Source organism: Fukomys damarensis, unplaced genomic scaffold (genome assembly GCF_012274545.1).
Source record: "Fukomys damarensis isolate Sample0158 unplaced genomic scaffold, DMR_v1.0_HiC HiC_scaffold_5, whole genome shotgun sequence".
Lineage (NCBI taxonomy): Eukaryota > Metazoa > Chordata > Mammalia > Rodentia > Bathyergidae > Fukomys > Fukomys damarensis.
The window spans coordinates 38,194,552-38,213,596 of record NW_022900917.1 but is presented as its reverse complement, the minus strand read 5'-3'; the positions used below and the strand labels follow the sequence as shown (position 1 = coordinate 38,213,596).

The 19,045-nt window shown below is 37.8% G+C and overlaps 1 protein-coding gene across 1 annotated transcript in view; it reads left to right on the top strand.

Annotated features, from left to right (window-relative positions):
* Positions 1 to 6: 6 nt before the first annotated feature.
* Positions 7 to 19,045, top strand: part of Rdh10 (retinol dehydrogenase 10) — a 32,306-nt gene continuing 13,267 nt past the window's right edge. The window contains exons 1-2 of the mRNA XM_010622438.3: positions 7 to 141; positions 1,737 to 1,972. Coding sequence (XP_010620740.2) covers positions 87 to 141; positions 1,737 to 1,972 — 291 coding nt within the window. The 5' untranslated portion in view covers positions 7 to 86. The remainder of the gene's footprint in view (positions 142 to 1,736; positions 1,973 to 19,045) is intronic.

Here is a 19,045-nt window from a genome sequence, read left to right as displayed (position 1 = left end):
GCCTTTTCGCGCTGGAGTTCGCCCGGCGCCGGGCGCTGCTGGTGCTCTGGGACATCAACACGCAAAGCAACGAGGAGACGGCCGGCATGGTGCGCCACATCTACCGCGACCTGGAGGCGGCCGATGCCGCAGCACTGCAAGGTAACTCATACCAGCGCCCGGGCATTGTTGGGTCAACCCCCTCCCCAGCTCGCGTCCTCCCCCAGAGGGCCCCCCTGTCCCCAGCCATGGTCAGCCTCGCCGCACTCAAGGAAAAATAAAATCCTACCGGTCTTCTGGCAGACAAGTGGAATTTGTCCGGTGATCATAGAGCTCGATCACGTCTGTGTTAGAAGGGAAGAAGGGCCAGACCTCGTCCTAGCTGAGAGCCGGTCTCTGGAGGCCGACTGTAGTGTTTCCTAAGCACTCTGAGGGGAAGGAAGTTAGAGGAAACTTGTTGCCACAGATTTGGATTCTAAAGAATTGTCTCGCTCTGACTTGTGTGTGGCGGAAAGGGAAACTAAAGCGTCCTTAGGAAGTTGTTCCGAGACTGGACTAAAGCATAAATCTGTGTTACTGTACTCGGGACCTCTTAGACTAGCACACTGTTGATGGTTTCTAACTGTAGCATGGAGTGGAAGGATAATTACATTGTTTCGCCAATGATAAGTAAGTGCTTCAGTTCCAAACCCTGAGCTTGATTGAGAGATGCCTGACCTCTAGAGAAAATGCTTGAAGAATTTCAACCTTTGTAAATTTCTTCCATGTTTTTGGTCACCCTGGTCAGCATTTTTTGTAAATTAACTAGACTGAATGTGAGACTTTTTATTTTTTAGAGCCTAAATAGATCATAACCAACCAATAAATAAATCCTGGCCCAGAAAATTTGATGATGGCTCTTGCTTATTGGCAAAATTCATTTCCAAAGAAAATATTGAACCATATGAAATTGACTCATGCACACTCCTCTCCTGTATTGATCACTTGTTACCAGATTTATTGGCACCTACCTTTTTTAATTGTTTGAAAATGTTAAATTTTCATTGTATTCGGGGATAGCAGATACACATTTTTGTGTCCCTTCCAAAACCTAAAGACAAGAATGCTGATTTCCCAGAGGAATGATTTGGGTTTTTAAGCTTTTTGAGTTCTTATGTGGTAAAATTGCATATTTATCTGTAAACTTGATTTTTAAGGGTACTTTTTAGGGGAGTCAGCTATAAAACAAATCAGTAATCTCCACTTTTTCAGAGAAACTTTATTTCGTGGCTTTGAGTGAATTCACATTATTTAAGTTTTGAGGTGAGAACCTCAGTATGAATTTGTTTTGAAGATGCTCATGCTAAATATTAAGAGCTGTTTCTGGCCACTGCTTCCACACCCCCACCCTCGAAAGAAAGGGTATGTGTAATGTGTGTGCTATTCTCTGGGCTGAGATCAGTTCTTTGCAGGTGTCTTTAACTCCAGCAAGCTGATCCCATGTGGTCTACTTGTATTGGGCTTGTCACAATTAAATGACTTTCCCCTAAGCAAAGTTATCCAGTAAATTGCTGTAATTCCCAAAGACTTTGGGGGGTTGGGAGAAGGAAAGCAGCTGTAATTTCAGTCATTGGCAGACCTTATGGTGTTAGAAATTTGAAGCTCACTGAAGTATTTTTGTTTTGTGTGATCTTTGTCTTACTGATTACCATGTAACTCACTTTCTGCATTCCCTTCTCTGTTCCATTTTTTCTTCTCATCTGGACTTCTGAGGACAGCTGGGAATGGCGAGGAAGAAATTCTGTCCAACTGTAACTTGCAGGTTTTTACCTATACCTGTGATGTGGGAAAGAGAGAGAATGTCTACATGACAGCTGAAAGGGTCCGCAAGGAAGTTGGTGAGGTCTCAGTCTTGGTCAATAATGCTGGCGTGGTCTCTGGACATCACCTTCTAGAATGTCCTGATGAGCTCATTGAGAGAACCATGATGGTCAATTGCCATGCACACTTCTGGGTAAATATAAACACCTTTATTTTTTATCCCTGGGCCCCCCTCAGTGAGAAGGTTGGGAGGGAGAGAAACCTCAGTGCCAGCTTGAAAGTCACCTGCATTCTTTTACCACAAAGTCCCCTTCTGGTGAGTTATTCCCCCATGGTGAGTTACAGTGTACACATGTTGGTTACTATTAAATCACTGATTTTTCCCCACACCCCCAATTCAGTATTTCTTGAGAGGGTAGAAGACTGAACATTGTGAACTAATTTGAAAGACTGCCATAAAAATAACAAGAGGGAGTATAAAACCCTGGGTTTGTTTATTTTACTTTCTTTGAGTGTATAAAACATGGGTTGTTCTTATGAATTCCTAAGGTCAGGGTTTAGGCTTCCAAATTACTGCTCAGCCACATTTTAGAAAGTGCCAGAGATTCTGAGATCAGCATTTGTGGTCCATTGGGAGGGGTTAGGCCACCATCGCAGTCACTTATCATCTGTTGACCATGCACAGGATCCATGTATGTATTGTCCTATCAGAGGACATCCTAGGACTTTCTCAGCTTAGAAGGTGCTTCTCAATTGAGAACGGAAGTCACTTTACTAAGACTAGAGAGGGGGATAGGGTTGTGAGACCTGGTGAACTGGGGGATTTCAACACTGTCAGCTTCTAGCCATCAGAACTACTGCAGCATCTAGGAATTGGGGTAAGGGGAGGTTCCCCTGCTCTCCTGTAACACTGTTCACACTGTTGACTCACCTTTCTTGCCCTTGTAGTATTTTCCTTTTACTTTCATAGCTAGATCCAATAAGGGATAATGAGGCCTTGACGCTGTGGCTTGATAGTAGTGCTTGTGCAGCAAGTGCAAAGTCACGGGTAGATATAAGAAGATAGGGTTTTATTTATTTTTTCATCGTCAGATTAGTCTAATAGAACACAACAAAGAACTATTTCTCCTAAATAGGTCACATTAAACCTCATTAATTTTTTAGCAGTTGCTTAAAAATTTAATCTGGCTTTAGACGTACTTATTCAATGTTGTTCATCCAGTATCAAGCCTTTTCTCTGATCCTGGAATATGATTTATTTTTAAATATGAGCTTTATTTAGTTCATCTCCAAACCTCTAGAAATGAACATATAAATAAACCAAGCTAAGTCATATCTATGTTTTACATGAATAAGAAAATTGCTATATATAGTTTGGGGGAGCATAAGTATGCCTGTGGTGTGCATGCAAGTAGGTGTGGGTTGGTTGTGTGCAGTGGTTATGGGGACTGAATTAAAGTTTTTACTGCTTCTAGGTCTACAAGAACAGGCAGCAAGTGTCAAAGGAGTGGTATAGATAAAGGCCAATCCAACTGAATAAACTTGGCAGTACAATTTATCAAGAAGAATCTTGTGGGTTTATAATTCTGAGTAAAGCAAACAATCACCATTTGAAATAAAAGGCAAACAAACTGCAGGTGGAATATAGTTTCCATATTTGAAGTATGGTAAGGAAGCACCCATAGAAACGCCAAGTAATTTTGATCAACAGTGTTAAACAGATACACAGCCATTGGTAGGTTAGCTCAAACCCACAGGCACTGGGATTTTTTTTTTTCCACAATAACATTTGACTGAGATGACACGAGATTTCATAACTAAACTTTTACCTACACCAAGTATTCTGAAGTTTCACTACTTGACTACTTTGCCTGAGTGATTGTTTTGCTGACTTGTACAATTTCAAATGTAATTAGATTTTTAAGTAAATCCCCAAACTTTTACGAGGAAAGCAGCTTATCTTCCTTCCCTAGAAATCCTATAAAAATCAGTGCTAATTTAGAGTATGTTAAGCACAGAAAATCCGTAGCCTTGGCTTTGAAAATGCACATAAGTTAATAGACTATACTTCTAACACTAGGTTCCTTTCTAACATAAGGGAAAAATCTAATAGAAAAAGTTATTCTGGAGCTGAATACTAAGGAGGAACATACTACCTTCCTATCGTCCTTACTGAGCTTCAAGATGTTGCTTAACCACACAATTTAGGGAGTTCTTGGAATTCTTGACAGTAATGACGTCACTTCATATTAAAATATGGGAGGCTCCTGAATTCTCCAGCTGTTTTTCTCCTAAACATCTAAACTTAAGAATTTATTTTCAATATTGAGTCAGAAAATTCATTTTAGATTTGGAATTTCTGACTTCTGGCCAAGAGTTACAGACCTTTTAAGAACTAAAATTTTAAAAAAGTCATATTACAATTTTTATGGTGATTGAGGTGGGAAATTTAAATAGTATTGTTGACAGTCACCTGAACTCAGCTTCCCTTGTAGCAGTACTGTTAGTTGAAATGTTAGTGATGATTTTTCAAAGATGTGTTGGTCTTGGCTTGTGCTATTTTTCCATCCAGAAAAAATGAGTGTATCTTTTCCCTGTATCTGGGTGGGGAAGAGAAGTTGCCCCATACATTTTAAAATGTAGATCTACTGAGCAAAGAGCCCATTCAATTATTAGAACAGATCGTCTTGAGCCAGATATTTAAGTAGCAACTAATTCTATTTTCATAGAATAACAAATAGTATGCTAATCCTGACTCAGAGTTGAACTTATTATTTTTTGAAGCAAAACATTTACTGGTACATTTAGATATACATAATGATAACATTCATCATAGGAAATTTGTACCTGTACATGATATATCTTGCTGCTGCTTTTTTCCCCATTCCCCTTCCTTGACCCCTCTTTCCCTCCTTATTTACAAAAGCTTTTTTTCTTCTATTCTTGTTTTCTTGTCTCTTCTTTCCTTTCCTCTTCCTCTTCCATTGTTCCCCTTTTAATTTGAACATTTTTTTCCCATTTCTTGTTATCTGTTATACATTTTATCCTTATTTTCATTTTCAGTTTCTCACAGCAGAGAAACAGTAAGGTATAACATGTGTGTCTGATTTATTTCACTTACGAGTATAGTCTCAAGGTCAATCCATTTGGCCAGACATATCTCAAGCTTATCCTTCTTAATAGCAGAGTAATATTCCATGATATTTCAAAACACCCACATCATCTTTACCCAGTCATTGGTTGATGGACATTTGGACTGTTTCCAAGATTTAGCTATTACAAACTGTTCCACTATAAACATGGGTGTGCATATGTCACTGTGGTGTGATGCTTTTAATTCTTTTGGGAAGATACCAAGAAGGGAAATAGCTGGCTCAAATAGAACCTCTAGTTAGTTCTTTGAGGAATCTCCACACTGATTTTCTCAGTGATTGCACCAGCCTACACTCTCACCAACACTGAAGAAGGGTTCTTTTTTTGCCTCATACCCCCACCAGCATTTGTTACTGGTTGATTTCTTTTTTTCATTTTTATTTTTGGTACCAGGGATTGAACTCAAGTCCTTGCACTTGAGAGGCAGGTGGTGGAACCATTGAGCTAAATCCCCAGCCCTGATTTCCTAGTAATAACCATTCTTTCTGAGGTGAGATGTAATCTCAACATTGTTTTAATTTTTTGTATCTCTCAAATGACCAGTGATGTTGAACATTTTTCATATATTTATTTGCTGTTTTTTCTTCATCTAAAAAGTGTCTATTCCTTTCAGATGCCCGTTTTTTTTTTTTTTATTGGATCTTTAAATTTGGAGGGGATCTGATTTTTTTGTGTTCTTTATATATTCTAGATAGTAGTCCTTTGAGGAAGAGCTGGCAAAAACATTTTCCACACTGGGTTGTCTCAGAGTTAAAATTATATACAGTGAAATAGAATACCATGTGGACTTTATCTGAAAAGCTGTTGGTGCCCCCACTTCCAGATCATTGCTCCTACTAGTCCACCTGCTTGGAATACCCTCTCTTTTTACTCCAAGTGCCTTTTATGGCTCAGTTCAAATTTCTGATACAACCTTCTCTCCCTGTTCCACCCTCCCGTGCATTCTTAGGTATTAGACCTACAAGGATACTTAGAGACCATTTGATCCAAGCCCTTGTTTTCCAATTAAACTGTAGTTAAAATGGTTTATGGAAGTCTTAACTTTTTTCTTACCATGAATTTTTTTTGCAGTGGTTGTCATTCCTATCCTTTGGTGTATAGTATGTGTTTTTTGGTATAATTTGTCTATATTGTACCCAGAGAAGATGGCATGCTGTCCAAAGGCAGTTGGCAATATACATTTGTTCATTTTCTTCTGCCTAGAATAGCACTTGGTTCTTGTCACTCAGTAAGTATTTGATAATTTGATATTCAAAGTTCTGCTTAAATATTTAGAATATAACATTCATATGGGTCTGTTTTGTAAACTTTCAATGATAAGCTTTGTAGTGGACTAAATATAAAATTGATACTTCAAAATGGGGCTGCTCACAATCATTATGGTTTGTCTTCTTTTGTTTCTATACAACTTTTACATTCTCCCATTTGTGTGTAGAGGGTGGGGGTTGTGTGTGTGTGGTACTACTAAGAAATGAACTGAGAACTTTCACATTGAGCTATAATCCCTAGCCCCCCCCCTTTTTTTTTTAGTTGAGACAAAGTCTGAGTTACCCAAGCTGGGCTCAAACTTGCAACTCTCTCCCCACCTCAGCCTCCAGGGAGTGCTGGGATCATAAGTGTAAACCACCGCACCTGGTTTGTGTGCTTATTTTTACTATAGTGTATTTACTTTGCTTATTGATGTGAGGCTAGGGACTTTGGGGAAGGATGCTGTTGATACACCAATCTGAGTTAAGTTAAATGAGCAAGCCTCAAGTAGAGGACTCCTATAGCAATTTCCTTACTTCTTATGGGCCATTAATTTCTTTTTTTTTTTTTTTGATACCAGGGATCGAACTCTGGCCCTTGTGCTTGCTTGCAAGGCAGGTGGCAAAACCGCTGAGCTAAATCCCCAGCCCCTTATGGGCCATTTCTACACACTGAAAGCTTTTCAGTATCTGGCACAGCCGACTTGTTTGCTATGATATCATTCAGTGTTGGTCTACTACTAGATGATCTCCCAGGAACCTTCTCTTAGTCATCAGTCAAGAAGTATTAAATTTGGAGTAGGTTTTAGCCAGCATATTCTGCTATACAATACAGTTAGCACAAAGCTGATAAATGAATACAGTAGCATGCACTGTAACTCTAGTGTAGAAATCATTCACCTAGGCTCTATCAGTAAGATGACAAAGTTGAAAATACCTGACTCTTCTGTTTTGAAGTTTGGAAACTTGTCTTCCATATAGAAACTGCAATGCCATGTTTCTCCAAAATATTATCATTGCTTCACTTGTTATTTTTTTCAGAGAGGAAGTAGACTCTTAGCTTGCTATTTCTGTTGTTTGTGGGGGCAGATTACTGAGGATCGAACTTGGGTCCTTGGGCTTGTGAGGCAGGTGGCAGAACCACTGAGCTAAATTCCCAGCTCCTTAGCTTGCTATTTCTAAAGCCAAAGTTTATCTATAGATCCTTTTTGACCAAAGAATTGTATTTGGCCTTTATACTTGAGCAGCAAATTGATCCTTGATTAACCAAAGTGGGGAAGCAAAAGCATTTAACTCTAGGCCTTTTATGTTGTGAAAAATTTTTGCATGGTAAAGGACTAAATCTGTCAAATAGCTAGTCGGTAATTTACTTCTATTGATATGGTAGTCAGACAAGATAATTGGTAGTTAATTAATAGACCACTTAACTTAAAAGGTTTTGCAATTTTAAAATACTAATTACTGAATTAGGCATTTATCTATATCCAAATGTCTAAAGTCTATTTAGTTAAAATCCATCCAGGAAAACTAAAAGCCCACCAGTTAGATCTGAGTAATGTAGCACTTAAAGACATTAGAGCTATGGTTGTACCTAATATCTCATGAATGGTGCCTAATCATTAATGTTTAAGTTCTTTGTGATTTACTGGTTTTTAATCTCACATACTCTATTCCTCTTATGTAGTTAGAGAAACCTAGTTTTGTTTATGCCCTCAGGTTTAGATTGTTTTAAAAAATTGTTTCTATATCATTCTATAAAACTATCCAATACTTCCTCCTCCATACCTAATATTAAAAATTGTTTAAGACTAAATATTTTATAGACTTTCACTTCCCTGTTTTAGGATAGCTACCAAAAAAACTTCGAATTTGTATCCCGTTTTTTAAAAGTCTGCTCTAGAACTGGCTTATTATTAAGTAAATGTCATATCTATAAAAGTGTTTGAGCTTTAGAAATAGTCTTTGTCTTGAATTGAGTTGTAAATTGACCTACTTTGTCTTATTTCTGTTTTCCTGAGGAAAACATCTCTTGACAGCACCTGCATATGTGCCTACAAATACAAAATAGGATCACATGCTCAGTGAACTTTGAGCTTCTGTACTTGATGTATTACATGGTATGCCCATCTCTTAAATCTGTTGCTACCAGAAATCAAAATCTTCAACATGATAAAATGACACTTTCTATAACTGGTGTGAGCAGGGAACCAGACAAACTACTTCATAAAAAATCTTCCAAACATCTTTGATATGTTTTAATCTATATTTGATTATGCTGGTTGTTTAAAAAACATTCCTAAGTAGCCAGTGCAGTAATTTCTGAGCTATATAAACAAATGGTAGTGCTCCCTTATTGCCAAATCCAGTGTGCACCTTGATCTTCCCACAAAATGTAACCTGCTTGACTACCACCTAGAAACTCAGGTGCTTTCATTTCTATGAAAAGCCACTTTCATGTGCTTCTCCTTCCTTCCCTCTCAACCTGGCCTCTCTTCTTGGCCTCTCAACCTTTAAAATTTGCTCTTTAGTTTTGTGTGCGCCAAGTGAATTGCACTATGAACCTCTCTATCTGGGTAATCTGTTTGATTTGCCTCACTCTGACTTGGACAGTTCACAAGTTCACACCGTTATCTTGTCTGTTTCACATATCCCCAAAAATCATCTTGTCTCAGTATTGAACTCTTCTTTACTCCATCCTGCATTCTGTGGTTAGCTAGTCACCAGGCTTGAAAACGTCAGCATTATCTTCAGTCCTCCTTCTTGCACACATTCATGGGTCACCAGATCCCAGCTGTTCTCTTGCCACCGTGTGCTTTGATAAATCCCCTCCTTTCCATTCCCTCTTCCAAAGTGTGCCTTCTTTATCACACCTCAAGAGAGCTTCTAAACTTCTTTCTGTATTTCCATTCTTGCTCTTTAACCTAGGGTTATCTAAGCAGAACTGCATTCTTTATATGCTTTCTTAAAACCCTTGTATGACCATACTGCTCACAGTGGAAGGCATCTTGGGCCCTGCAAAGCTGATTTCATCTGCCTTCCGAGCTCAGCACCTATTATATACTTTGGCATAGTCTAAACTCCATACCATTCCCTGGGAGAGCCCTGTGTACTCATGCTTCATGTAAGAGCCTCTACCTGGCTGTCACTGCCATTTGAGTCCTGTTTTACTGGGAGGCAGTGGAAGTTGAATAGTTCAGAAAAGGTGTATTACTATTTTTGCAAAAGAAAAGCACAAATTCTAAATATTTTCATTTTGACCTAATAGTATCTTTACATATTAATGTGGTCAGCCTTGTAGAACAGTGATCAAATTCTTGGCTCAAGGAATGGCCCTTTTTGTTTGAGCATGGAGTGACTTGTGCCATTTGTCTTGATTCCTGGAATTAAAATTGGTATTTGTTCTTTTCTCCGTTATTTCTATATCTAGAGCTTTATTCATTATCTGTCCAAGTACAAATTAATTTATAAGTCAAATCAAAGTGGAAGCGTTCTTTCCATGCTAATACTAACACTGATTGAATAGGTTTTTCAAAAAGACTGAACGGAGAGTGCCTCCCAGGAGAGGATTTGCCCATTTATTGCAGGCAGGATTGGGTCACTGGGGCCTGGAAAAGAGCTGCAACCCCTATGGTTAAATATATAAGTGCTTACATTCTCTTCATTTATTCTCTTCCCTTAAATGTGTTTTTATTCTAATCATATTTCATATTTTTAAAATCTAGTAAATTCCAGTGGATCCATTTAGTGGCTTTAGTGAATTGATGTAGTGGCAATCTGAGAAAATTACTTTCAAGCAATTTAGTAATTTCACTTGAGAAACAGAAAAATTTTAAGTAGGAACCTCCTTTTTTTCTTGATGTTTTCCTTAAGGTAAGGAATATTAATAGCAAATTCACTCAATTTTTAAAAATTTTTTCCTATTTTTTCCCATCACCCAAAATTCCTTTTGTTTCTTTCTAAAGCTAAGATAGCCCCTTTTAATCATAATATATAGCCAGTTTGCCTCTGCAAGATCTAGATATAAGCCTATATTGATAAATGTACACATGATATGCTATGTTTGCTTCCTTGTTTTGGTGTGTTAAATGAGTAGAAGGCACATGACTATGGTACAGTCATAGCAAGTAGATTTGGGAAAGCCCAGGTTTCTTTTTCAGTACTGGGGATCAAACTCTGGTCCTTGCACTTGCAAGGCAGGCAGGCAGCAGAACCACTGAGCCAAATCCCCAGCCCGTGGGAAAGGCCATTTAAGCCGATGTAAATCCTGAATGTGGGTTGAGCCTCCCTAATATGAATAATCTGAAATCTGAAATGCTCTAAATTTGAAATTTTTTGAGTACCAATAGGATTCCATAAGTGGAAAATTCCATATCTGAGCTCGTGTGATGGGATTGCAATCAAAACAGGCACACTAAGAATACTGTATAAAATTACCTTCAGGCTATGTGTATAAGGTATATATATGAAAGATAAGTGAATTTCATGCTTAGACTTGAGACCTATACCCAAGATAGTTCATTATATGTACGAAAATATTACAAAACTCAAGACACTGGTCCCAAGCATTTTGGACAAGGGATTTGCAACCTATACCCAGTATGTTTTGCCCCTTCCCTTGATGTACTATACTGAAGTTCCACTAGGGGGTGTACTGGAAGAGTTGATTTGTATCTTATTTCCTACAAATACTGCCAGTATTTTCCTAAGAGAAAGGGCCCTTTGTAACTAATCTTTGGAGTATGACAAAACCTGATAGTCCTTAAAAAAGAGGGAACTATTCCCTAATTCACCTGAATGAGTTAAGCTCAATGTTTTGAGCCTGTACCTCCAGGTATTAGATTTAAATGTGTTGATTTCCTTTGGTTAGTGATTTCTTATCTCAGAAGTTAGTATAGTAAGCTATTCAAGGAACTGTCTCCTAGTTTCTATCAAGTGACCTAGAAGCTCCTTTTAGGCTGAGACCCCATGTAAGTATAGTTGGAAAATAATTTAAATGATGGATACTTTTGAGACTTTGAAAATATAGAGTTGATAGGTAAAGCATACTGCTGATCCCTGTACTGTGCCTTAACACTCTGTTGAGATACCACTGTGTGAGCCAGGCATTTAGCTTAGTGGTACCACTGTATGCCTCACAAGTGCAAGGTCCCAAGTTCTATCCCCGGTACCAAAAAAAGATACCACTGTTGAGAATAGAAGTTTCCAGAACATGGCCTCTGAATCTAATTGTGTTTACCTTGACATACCTGGTTTACCAGTTTCAGTCACTTTCATGGGTTTATGAAGGCTTACATGTCTCCATTGTAGAGGGGGCAGCTTTTCATCTGCAGGAATGCTGACATCTTTTATTGATGAGCTTCTCCAACAAGACCCATTCGTGAATTCCTTTTTCTTTTTTACTTTTATTTGTCAATTATCTTAAAACTCAAGTTCACACCTGTCAGGGACCATTTTCCTAAATGCTCTGAAGTGAACCACAGGGGGAAAAAAATGAATATCCTCTTATAATGATCATAAAACTTTCAACACTGCAGCAAATGCTGTTAGAATATTTAACAAGTAAGGGCAATTACTGCCGAAACCTTGAGTGCTGTCAAATTAGCCCCTTACAATGACAAGCCACTTAAAATGAATTCACATTTGGAAACAAAACATTACTTGGTCTGTGAAACTTTGAAAGATCACACAAAGACGTGTGAAAGGTGACAGTGGTGTTAAACATTGTTTTTCGGTTTTGGAGAAATCAAATGTTTCTCTTTCTGTTTGCATAAAATGTGAATTTCTTGTCTTCGCTTCAAATACCTTTGTACTGGATTTTTTGAATATTAACAAGGTTCAGCTTCTTAGTGTTATTCTAAGCAATGGGGCTCAAAATAACACTTCCAAAATCAACGTAGCTGAGAAAATATTTGTAGTGTAACTTGTGTAAACATATGGGTATCTTGAGGACAAGTGAAACTTAGAATTCAAAGTCTGAATTTTCCCACCTGAAAATTGTAATGAACATACTGCCCCCTACTGATATCTCAAAGATTAAAAAAAAAAACAAAAACTAGATGGTTCTACAATCTCGGGGGGGGGGCAGGGCATGAAGAGTAATCAATTACTTTAAAATAATTCCTTACTAAATGGTTTTTTGCATTTTCTGAACTCTTCATTGTAATTTATAGTTAAAACAGTTTTTCTCTCAGTGAAAAAAAAGGGCTGAAGAAAAAGATCAAAAAATGAGGTATTCTTAGAAAGGGTTTTTGTTGTATCCCAGCATCATCTATCTGGAAGAAAGGGGCTAGGTTTCTGAAGCAACAAGTTAGAACATGTTCTTAAGGGTTCTTGTCATGGTCAAATACTGGGTTTCAACCAGAAGTCTGGTCTGGCACAGGGCAAAGAGACCTGGGAGCTATACATAGTAAGAACCAAGAACTAGAGAAACAACCTAACCAAAAATAGATAGCATTTATAACTAAAATAGCCTACAAATATTGCCTAATGAGTTTTGTCTACATTTACTGTACTTTTTATATAGCATTTAAGTTTACCAAGCCTTTCATAAACACTCTTATTGGAGTCTCACAGCAACTCTGAATTAAATTACCCCATTTGTATGGATAAGCCAATAGTCTCAAGAGAGATCATGAGACTTACCAAAGGTTACCATTAAGGAGAGAAACTTGAACCCAAACCCTCAGCCTAGGGCTCCAGCTTAGAGGAGTACAAATCCTACTCACCCCACCTACATGTTCAAAGATTCTGGTACAGTAGATGTTCCTATGAGTCACTTGCAGTTCTTGCCCTATGGTATAATGTAAGAATTAATCTTCAAATGTTGATTTTTTTATTAGCATGGATAGTTTAGCAATAACTGATTAACCCTCACTTAATATCCCCAGAAAGTCTGCTCTATAAATTAGACAAGCATGTAAAATTCTAGCCTGAAGAACCAAGGTCAAACTAGAATTTTATTACCAAAACCCAACTTAGGAGTTCTGTGCCTTTTCTCTAATTTTCATGGTCTGTATTTGAGGTAGCCTATATCCTAGTGTAGTATGTTCTTGGTCACCCAGCTTGCTTCCCTGTCTTCCTGGTTTACATATCAGGGTTGATAAACTGAACACATAAAGGTAGTGAATGAAAAGGGCTCTTCTACAAGGAATGGCTGAGTAGAGTTGTGTAAGTAGTTAATACCAAAATTTTAGAAACAGTGGGATTTTACTTCAGTTTGTTTATCACCTAAAACATGTGAAACATTTATTCTGTTACATAATAATCTTCTGGGATCAGATAGCTCTATAAGCTTTCCTTTTGATATGTTAATCATAGATTTTCAAAATTTGCTGTTTAGCTGGGTGTAAAACCTGTAATCCCAACTACACTGGAGGTGAAGCAAGAGGATCACAAGTTCAAGGCTAGCCTGATCAACTTAGTGAGATCCAACTCAAAAAAAGAAAAGAATTTGTGTAGGTTTTACTAGACAACAATGTGCCCAGGAATCTGACTTATAAAGGGCTGAACTCCTAAGTGTGGTTTTCTCACAAGCTTACCAAAGCGTGAAAGCTGTGAATCACTTGTCCAAGGAAAAGGTGGAAAGTGGGAAAGAGAAGTGAGTAGATGGGTTCCACAGTATCTTGACAGCTTCAAACCTTCTGTAGATGAGAGGGAAAGGATTTTGAAATCTCTTTGAGAGCTGGTAGTTAACAGTGAAGTGCTAAAAATGTATCCAAAGCAAATATACGTACAGTCAGTGCACAGATTTCCATGGTCATCTATATGAAGTGCTGGAGGCTTTTTATCTGATAAATACTGAGGGTAGGGGTAGTGAGAACAGAGTGGGGAGAAATTCATCAGAAGCCACTTGAGGCTTGGAGTAGAGAGACATGCCAGGCTCATTCTAGAAGCTAGAGTATCTGCATCAGCACACCTGGAAGCATGTTAGAAAAGTAGGCTCTCACCTCCTGAACCAGAATCTTCATTTTATTGCATCACAGGTGATTCCTACCCGCATCAGTGTTTAAGAAGGAACAGCTCTTCCAATGCTTATTTTCTTTCTGTTTTTTCATTTCTCCCTTCCCTTTGTTTCTGAGTTATCCAACTAGCCCTTCCAGAATCTGTTAGACTAGAAAAATGTCAGATCATGTATTCCTATCTACACAAATGCAAACCTACCCTGATCTAGGGTTATTAAATTCACATTCGGGTCCAGTACCTAAAAGGAAGAATCCAGGCGCTTTTTACCTCACTTTTCCTCCAGGCTGCTATGCCCTAGGCATAAGGAGAATGGCAGAAAGTTGTGCCATGCAGTGAAAAGTTGCATTCTTCTTGCCCAGGGCCAAAATAACTTCTGGAATCAATTTGTAAGAGGACAGTGACCTTGCCTGTGTTGCTAGGAATCACTCACAGGTCTGTTCTTAGCACTTTGTGGCCATCTAGTATTGTTGGATGACCAGAGGACAATCTGAAGGAAGTTTTCTTTTTTAGTTCTCACAAATGTTATTTAGTAATAACATTTGAGGGTGGTTTGGCCAGAGTCAATTGATGCAATTAATGCTATCTTCGATTACTTTTTAAAAATTGTCCTTCTGTGACTGGTAAAATCATCAGCACTTTAAAATGTATTTATTTAGTTGTAAAATAGTGGCTTAAAGGAATAGAATCTAAAGTGATGAGGATTTAAGTGCAAATATAAGTTGTGATTCTCCCCTTCAGCACTCCTTTAGTCTATAATATATTCTTGGAAAATTGTTTCCTAGAAAAGTGTCATTACAATATGAAAATTAGAGCTGAGGAGAAAAGCATCACTGGTGTATATGGAACTTGGTCTGCTAATGCCTGTGTTCCATCTAGAGAGTGGTTCTCCTGGGGGCAGTATTGCTCTCAGGGGATGCTTGGCAACATGTAGAGACATTTTTCTTGTAATCCTGTTACTAACATGTAATGGGAAGAGGAGTGGGATGCTTCTTAAAACTACTGCAATACCGAGGACAACTCCCCGTGACATAAATTTATCCAGCAAGAAATGTAATGGTGCTAAGACAAATTCTATTCTAGAACAGTTGTTCTCAAACGTGATACTTATTGGAATCAGCTAGAAAATGTTGCCTTCCATTGCCTGATTCTCTTTCATGGAGATTCTGGTACAGTTGGTCTGCAATATGGATTAGACACCAGGGCTAAAATCCCCATTTGATTCTAATAGTTTTTTGTTTTTGATACTGGAAATCAAACTCAGGACCTTGCCCTTGTGAGACAGGCAGCAGAACCACTGAGCTAAATCCCCAGCCCTAAAGTTTTGTAGTAGTCCCCCCGCCATTTGATTCTAATGTGTAGCAAAGTTTGAGAACCACTGATTTATAAACAAGGTGACTTTTATAATCTTTAAAGGTCTTTAAGAGACTCAGAGCCTTTATTTTTGTTGTTGTTTTTGTTTTGCAGTACTGGGGATTGAACCCATGGCCTTCTCATGGAGATATATCCACAGGCACCATTTTTCTTGTATTTCTTTTAAGACAAGTTCTCACTGAGTTGCCTAGGCTAGGTTTGAGCTTGCAGTCCTCAGCTCCCAGAGTGCTGGGATTTTTTTTTAGCAATATCTAACTCAGTGTAGGTGCCATAAATCCTAGTACACATTGAAAGACTCCTATGGTGTTTCAGTGCATGTTTTAAGAATCAGTAAGACTCTTACCCAGGCATGGTGGTGCATGCTTGTAATCCTAGCATTGTGGGAAGTTGAGGCAGGAGGATCCCAAGTTTGAGCCCAACCTGGGCAGCTTAGTGATTTAACAAGAACCTGTTTCAAAATAAAAAAGGATTCTGGGGATGTAGTTTAGTACAAAGGTCTGGGTTTAATCCTCAGTAACACAAAATAGTTTTCAGGAGTAAACTCTTAATGCATCCTGCATTTAAGTAAAGAAGTTAATTTTTTTTTTTTTTGAAGACTCAGAAAACAAACTAAGAAGCATAGAAGAATTTGAACTATTTTCCCTTATGAATTACAAGGACTGATGATCAGGGGTACTCAGTGGACTGTGCTATTGAAACAGAGGCAGAGGCATCCTGCTACTTCAGATGGCCTAAGCCCTGGCTAAACTGGCGTACATGTTTATGCCTCATGGAAGTGGTTATGGTCATTAGAGTAGAACCAAAGCCTTCTGCCCTTTGAAATATCAGTCTTTATTATAATTTCTGAGAAGCCATGTGAGTTTGGGGCAAAGCAAAGAAATTAATGACAACCCCTTGCTTGGCAAGCGATTTGGCTATAATTTTGTGGGTTATTTTCATTATTCTATAAAGGGTTATTAAATAGGGGTAGGGACCTGAGCCTGAGGGAAAGCATCGAACTCTCTTTTGATCATCTAGGTGCCAGTCAGGGAGAATCCAGGGAAAGAGCAATTTAAAAACAATACTTAGTATTCATCATCTTGTTTAATGCATTGAGCTGCCAGTGTCAAGTAAAATAGAAAAACGACTATTTTGCCAATAATTGATCATACTTTTAATAGATAAAAGATGTGAATTCAAGTTACGCTAAAAGGCTCAGCCATCCAACATATAAATGTTTAACAAGTAAATATTTTTACTGATCACCAGATGCTGGCAACTGCACTAATGGAGTCGATACCTTACTCTGAGTCATTTACAAGAGTCTTAGGCAAGCAATACCTCAGTGTTACTACTTGTATTTTGAATACAAGGTGGAAATTGAAGAAAGAATTAATTGAACCTAACCTTTTTTAGCTAAAAATTCTTGAAGATCTTTTTGTCTCACAAATGAGTCAAATCAAGATTCAGAGAGGTCAGATAACAAAAGGAAGGTTAAATAGTTGATAGGACCCTGTGGGTTTTTGAATTCCAAAGGCTAGTGTACTTTCCAGACAGATTGAGCTTTAAGTCACCTTATTTTTGGTAGTTCTGCATAGCAAGCCCTAAAATATAAGGGAATGTTGTTGGCATCTGAGTTTCTGCCTTGGGGTAGATTTCATTCCATCTTTAACAGTGGGAAGACAAGTTAATGAAGCATTTATTTTTGCTGAATAACTAATGGTGTCATCATCTAGGTGTTCATTTGAAAAGCCTAGCTCTTTTATTAGCTTCTTGGTTGCAGGGCAACTGTAGGAGTATTCTTGTGCCTCTGTGTTAAGTATTAACTGCTGATGCTGTTCAGATGTTAAACTGGTCCCTGTAGCCTCGCAATAATTTATTTTTTTAAAATTAAAAAAAAAAATTTCTTAGCACATGTTTGCCTTACATAATGATCACATTCATCCTGGGGAATTTGTATCTGTACATACTATATCTTCATTTTGTCTCCATTCCCCTCCCTTCCCTTCAAGGATGATAAATGTAATACTGGTACAAATTTTACTCTTATGACATATTCTATAGTTTCTCTTTTATATCTAGAGAGAATGTTTTGTCTCATTCTAACAGAAATTAAGGTGAACATTTTGTTAACTCAACAGTGTCTTGGGACGTTATTGCATAATTGGCCAGGAGACATTTACAGGCATACCCAAATAGGAAATGGAAGAAAAGGTATGGTGCTGCTGCATGAATGTCAGAATGTCTCCTATCAAATTGCACCTAAGATAATTAAAGTCAGTATATTGCTAGCAAATATCTAGACTTTATTTCCCAATTTAAGATAATTTAATAGTGAAAATTGCTTTTCAAATAACACTGTTGATCAAAATAAAATTTCTAATCTTTGATTATTATATTTTGTTTTGTTTTTTCACCTGTCTCTTTCTTCACCTATGTTCTTTTCTTTCTTTTTGTGGTACCAGGGATCAAACTTAGGACCTTGCACTTGTGAGGCAGCCTGCAATGCCACTGAGCTAAATCCCTGGCCCGTTGTTTTGGTTTTTTGAGACAGGATCTCACTGTGTACTTCAGGCTGGTCTTGAACTCACTGCCCAGACAGGCCTTGGACTCTCAGTGATCCTCCTATCCCAGCCTCCCAAGTGCTGGGATTACAGAAGTCATCACCATGCCCAGCAGTTAATGCATTTATTAAGATCATACTTTTAAATCTACAAAATTGAAAGTATTTAGCCATCTATCCCTTGCTCTGGATACTTGGTGGTACATCACAATTTTTAATCTTTAAACATTTATGATTTATCCTGTTTACTATATATTTCCAGCACCTTAAAAAAGAGGGGGTGAAGGGAGGGCAGGGACAAAGGGAAAAAATGAGAACCAAGACCTGTCGTGTAAAGGTGCAAAATCCCAGTAATGAATGTAACTGTACTGTATACCTAGAATGGACCAATAAACTCAATAAAAAGAAAGAAAAAACTGTTGAATCATGGTTTTGCATAGTGACTGAGTGCTTAGAGAAGAGAGCCACCGGATGTCATTTTAGCCTTGTAAATAACTAGGAGAGTATTCTTTTGTGATTCTGATAATAAGTTACACTGCAGCAACACAGGCACAAGGACCAAAGCACAAGGAAAAGCTGTTTGCAATGGAGGGGCACCATAAGTATGTCCAGTTAGGTGTTCTTTATTCAATGAAATTGTGATTATACTTTTTTTTTTTTCAAATGGCATATCATTTGGAGATCTGAATACCCTTAAACCTATATCAGAAAACTTTATTCTCTATATGCTGGTGTTATTAATCCATTTCCCAGTGTATTATAATTTGTGGTTCTTTATGGAATGAATCTGGTTTTTTTGACATTTAAAAAGAGATAAGTACCTGAAAATAATTCTTATAAACGTATCTTTTCTTAAATTGATCATAGGACATTATACAGGTGCACAAAAATACAAAATGGAGCCCTTTTCTAATGTAAGAGATTAACTTGCTTTTCCTTTTGTATATGTGAACCTAGGCTTGCTTAAAAATATGAAAAACACATTCTGGGT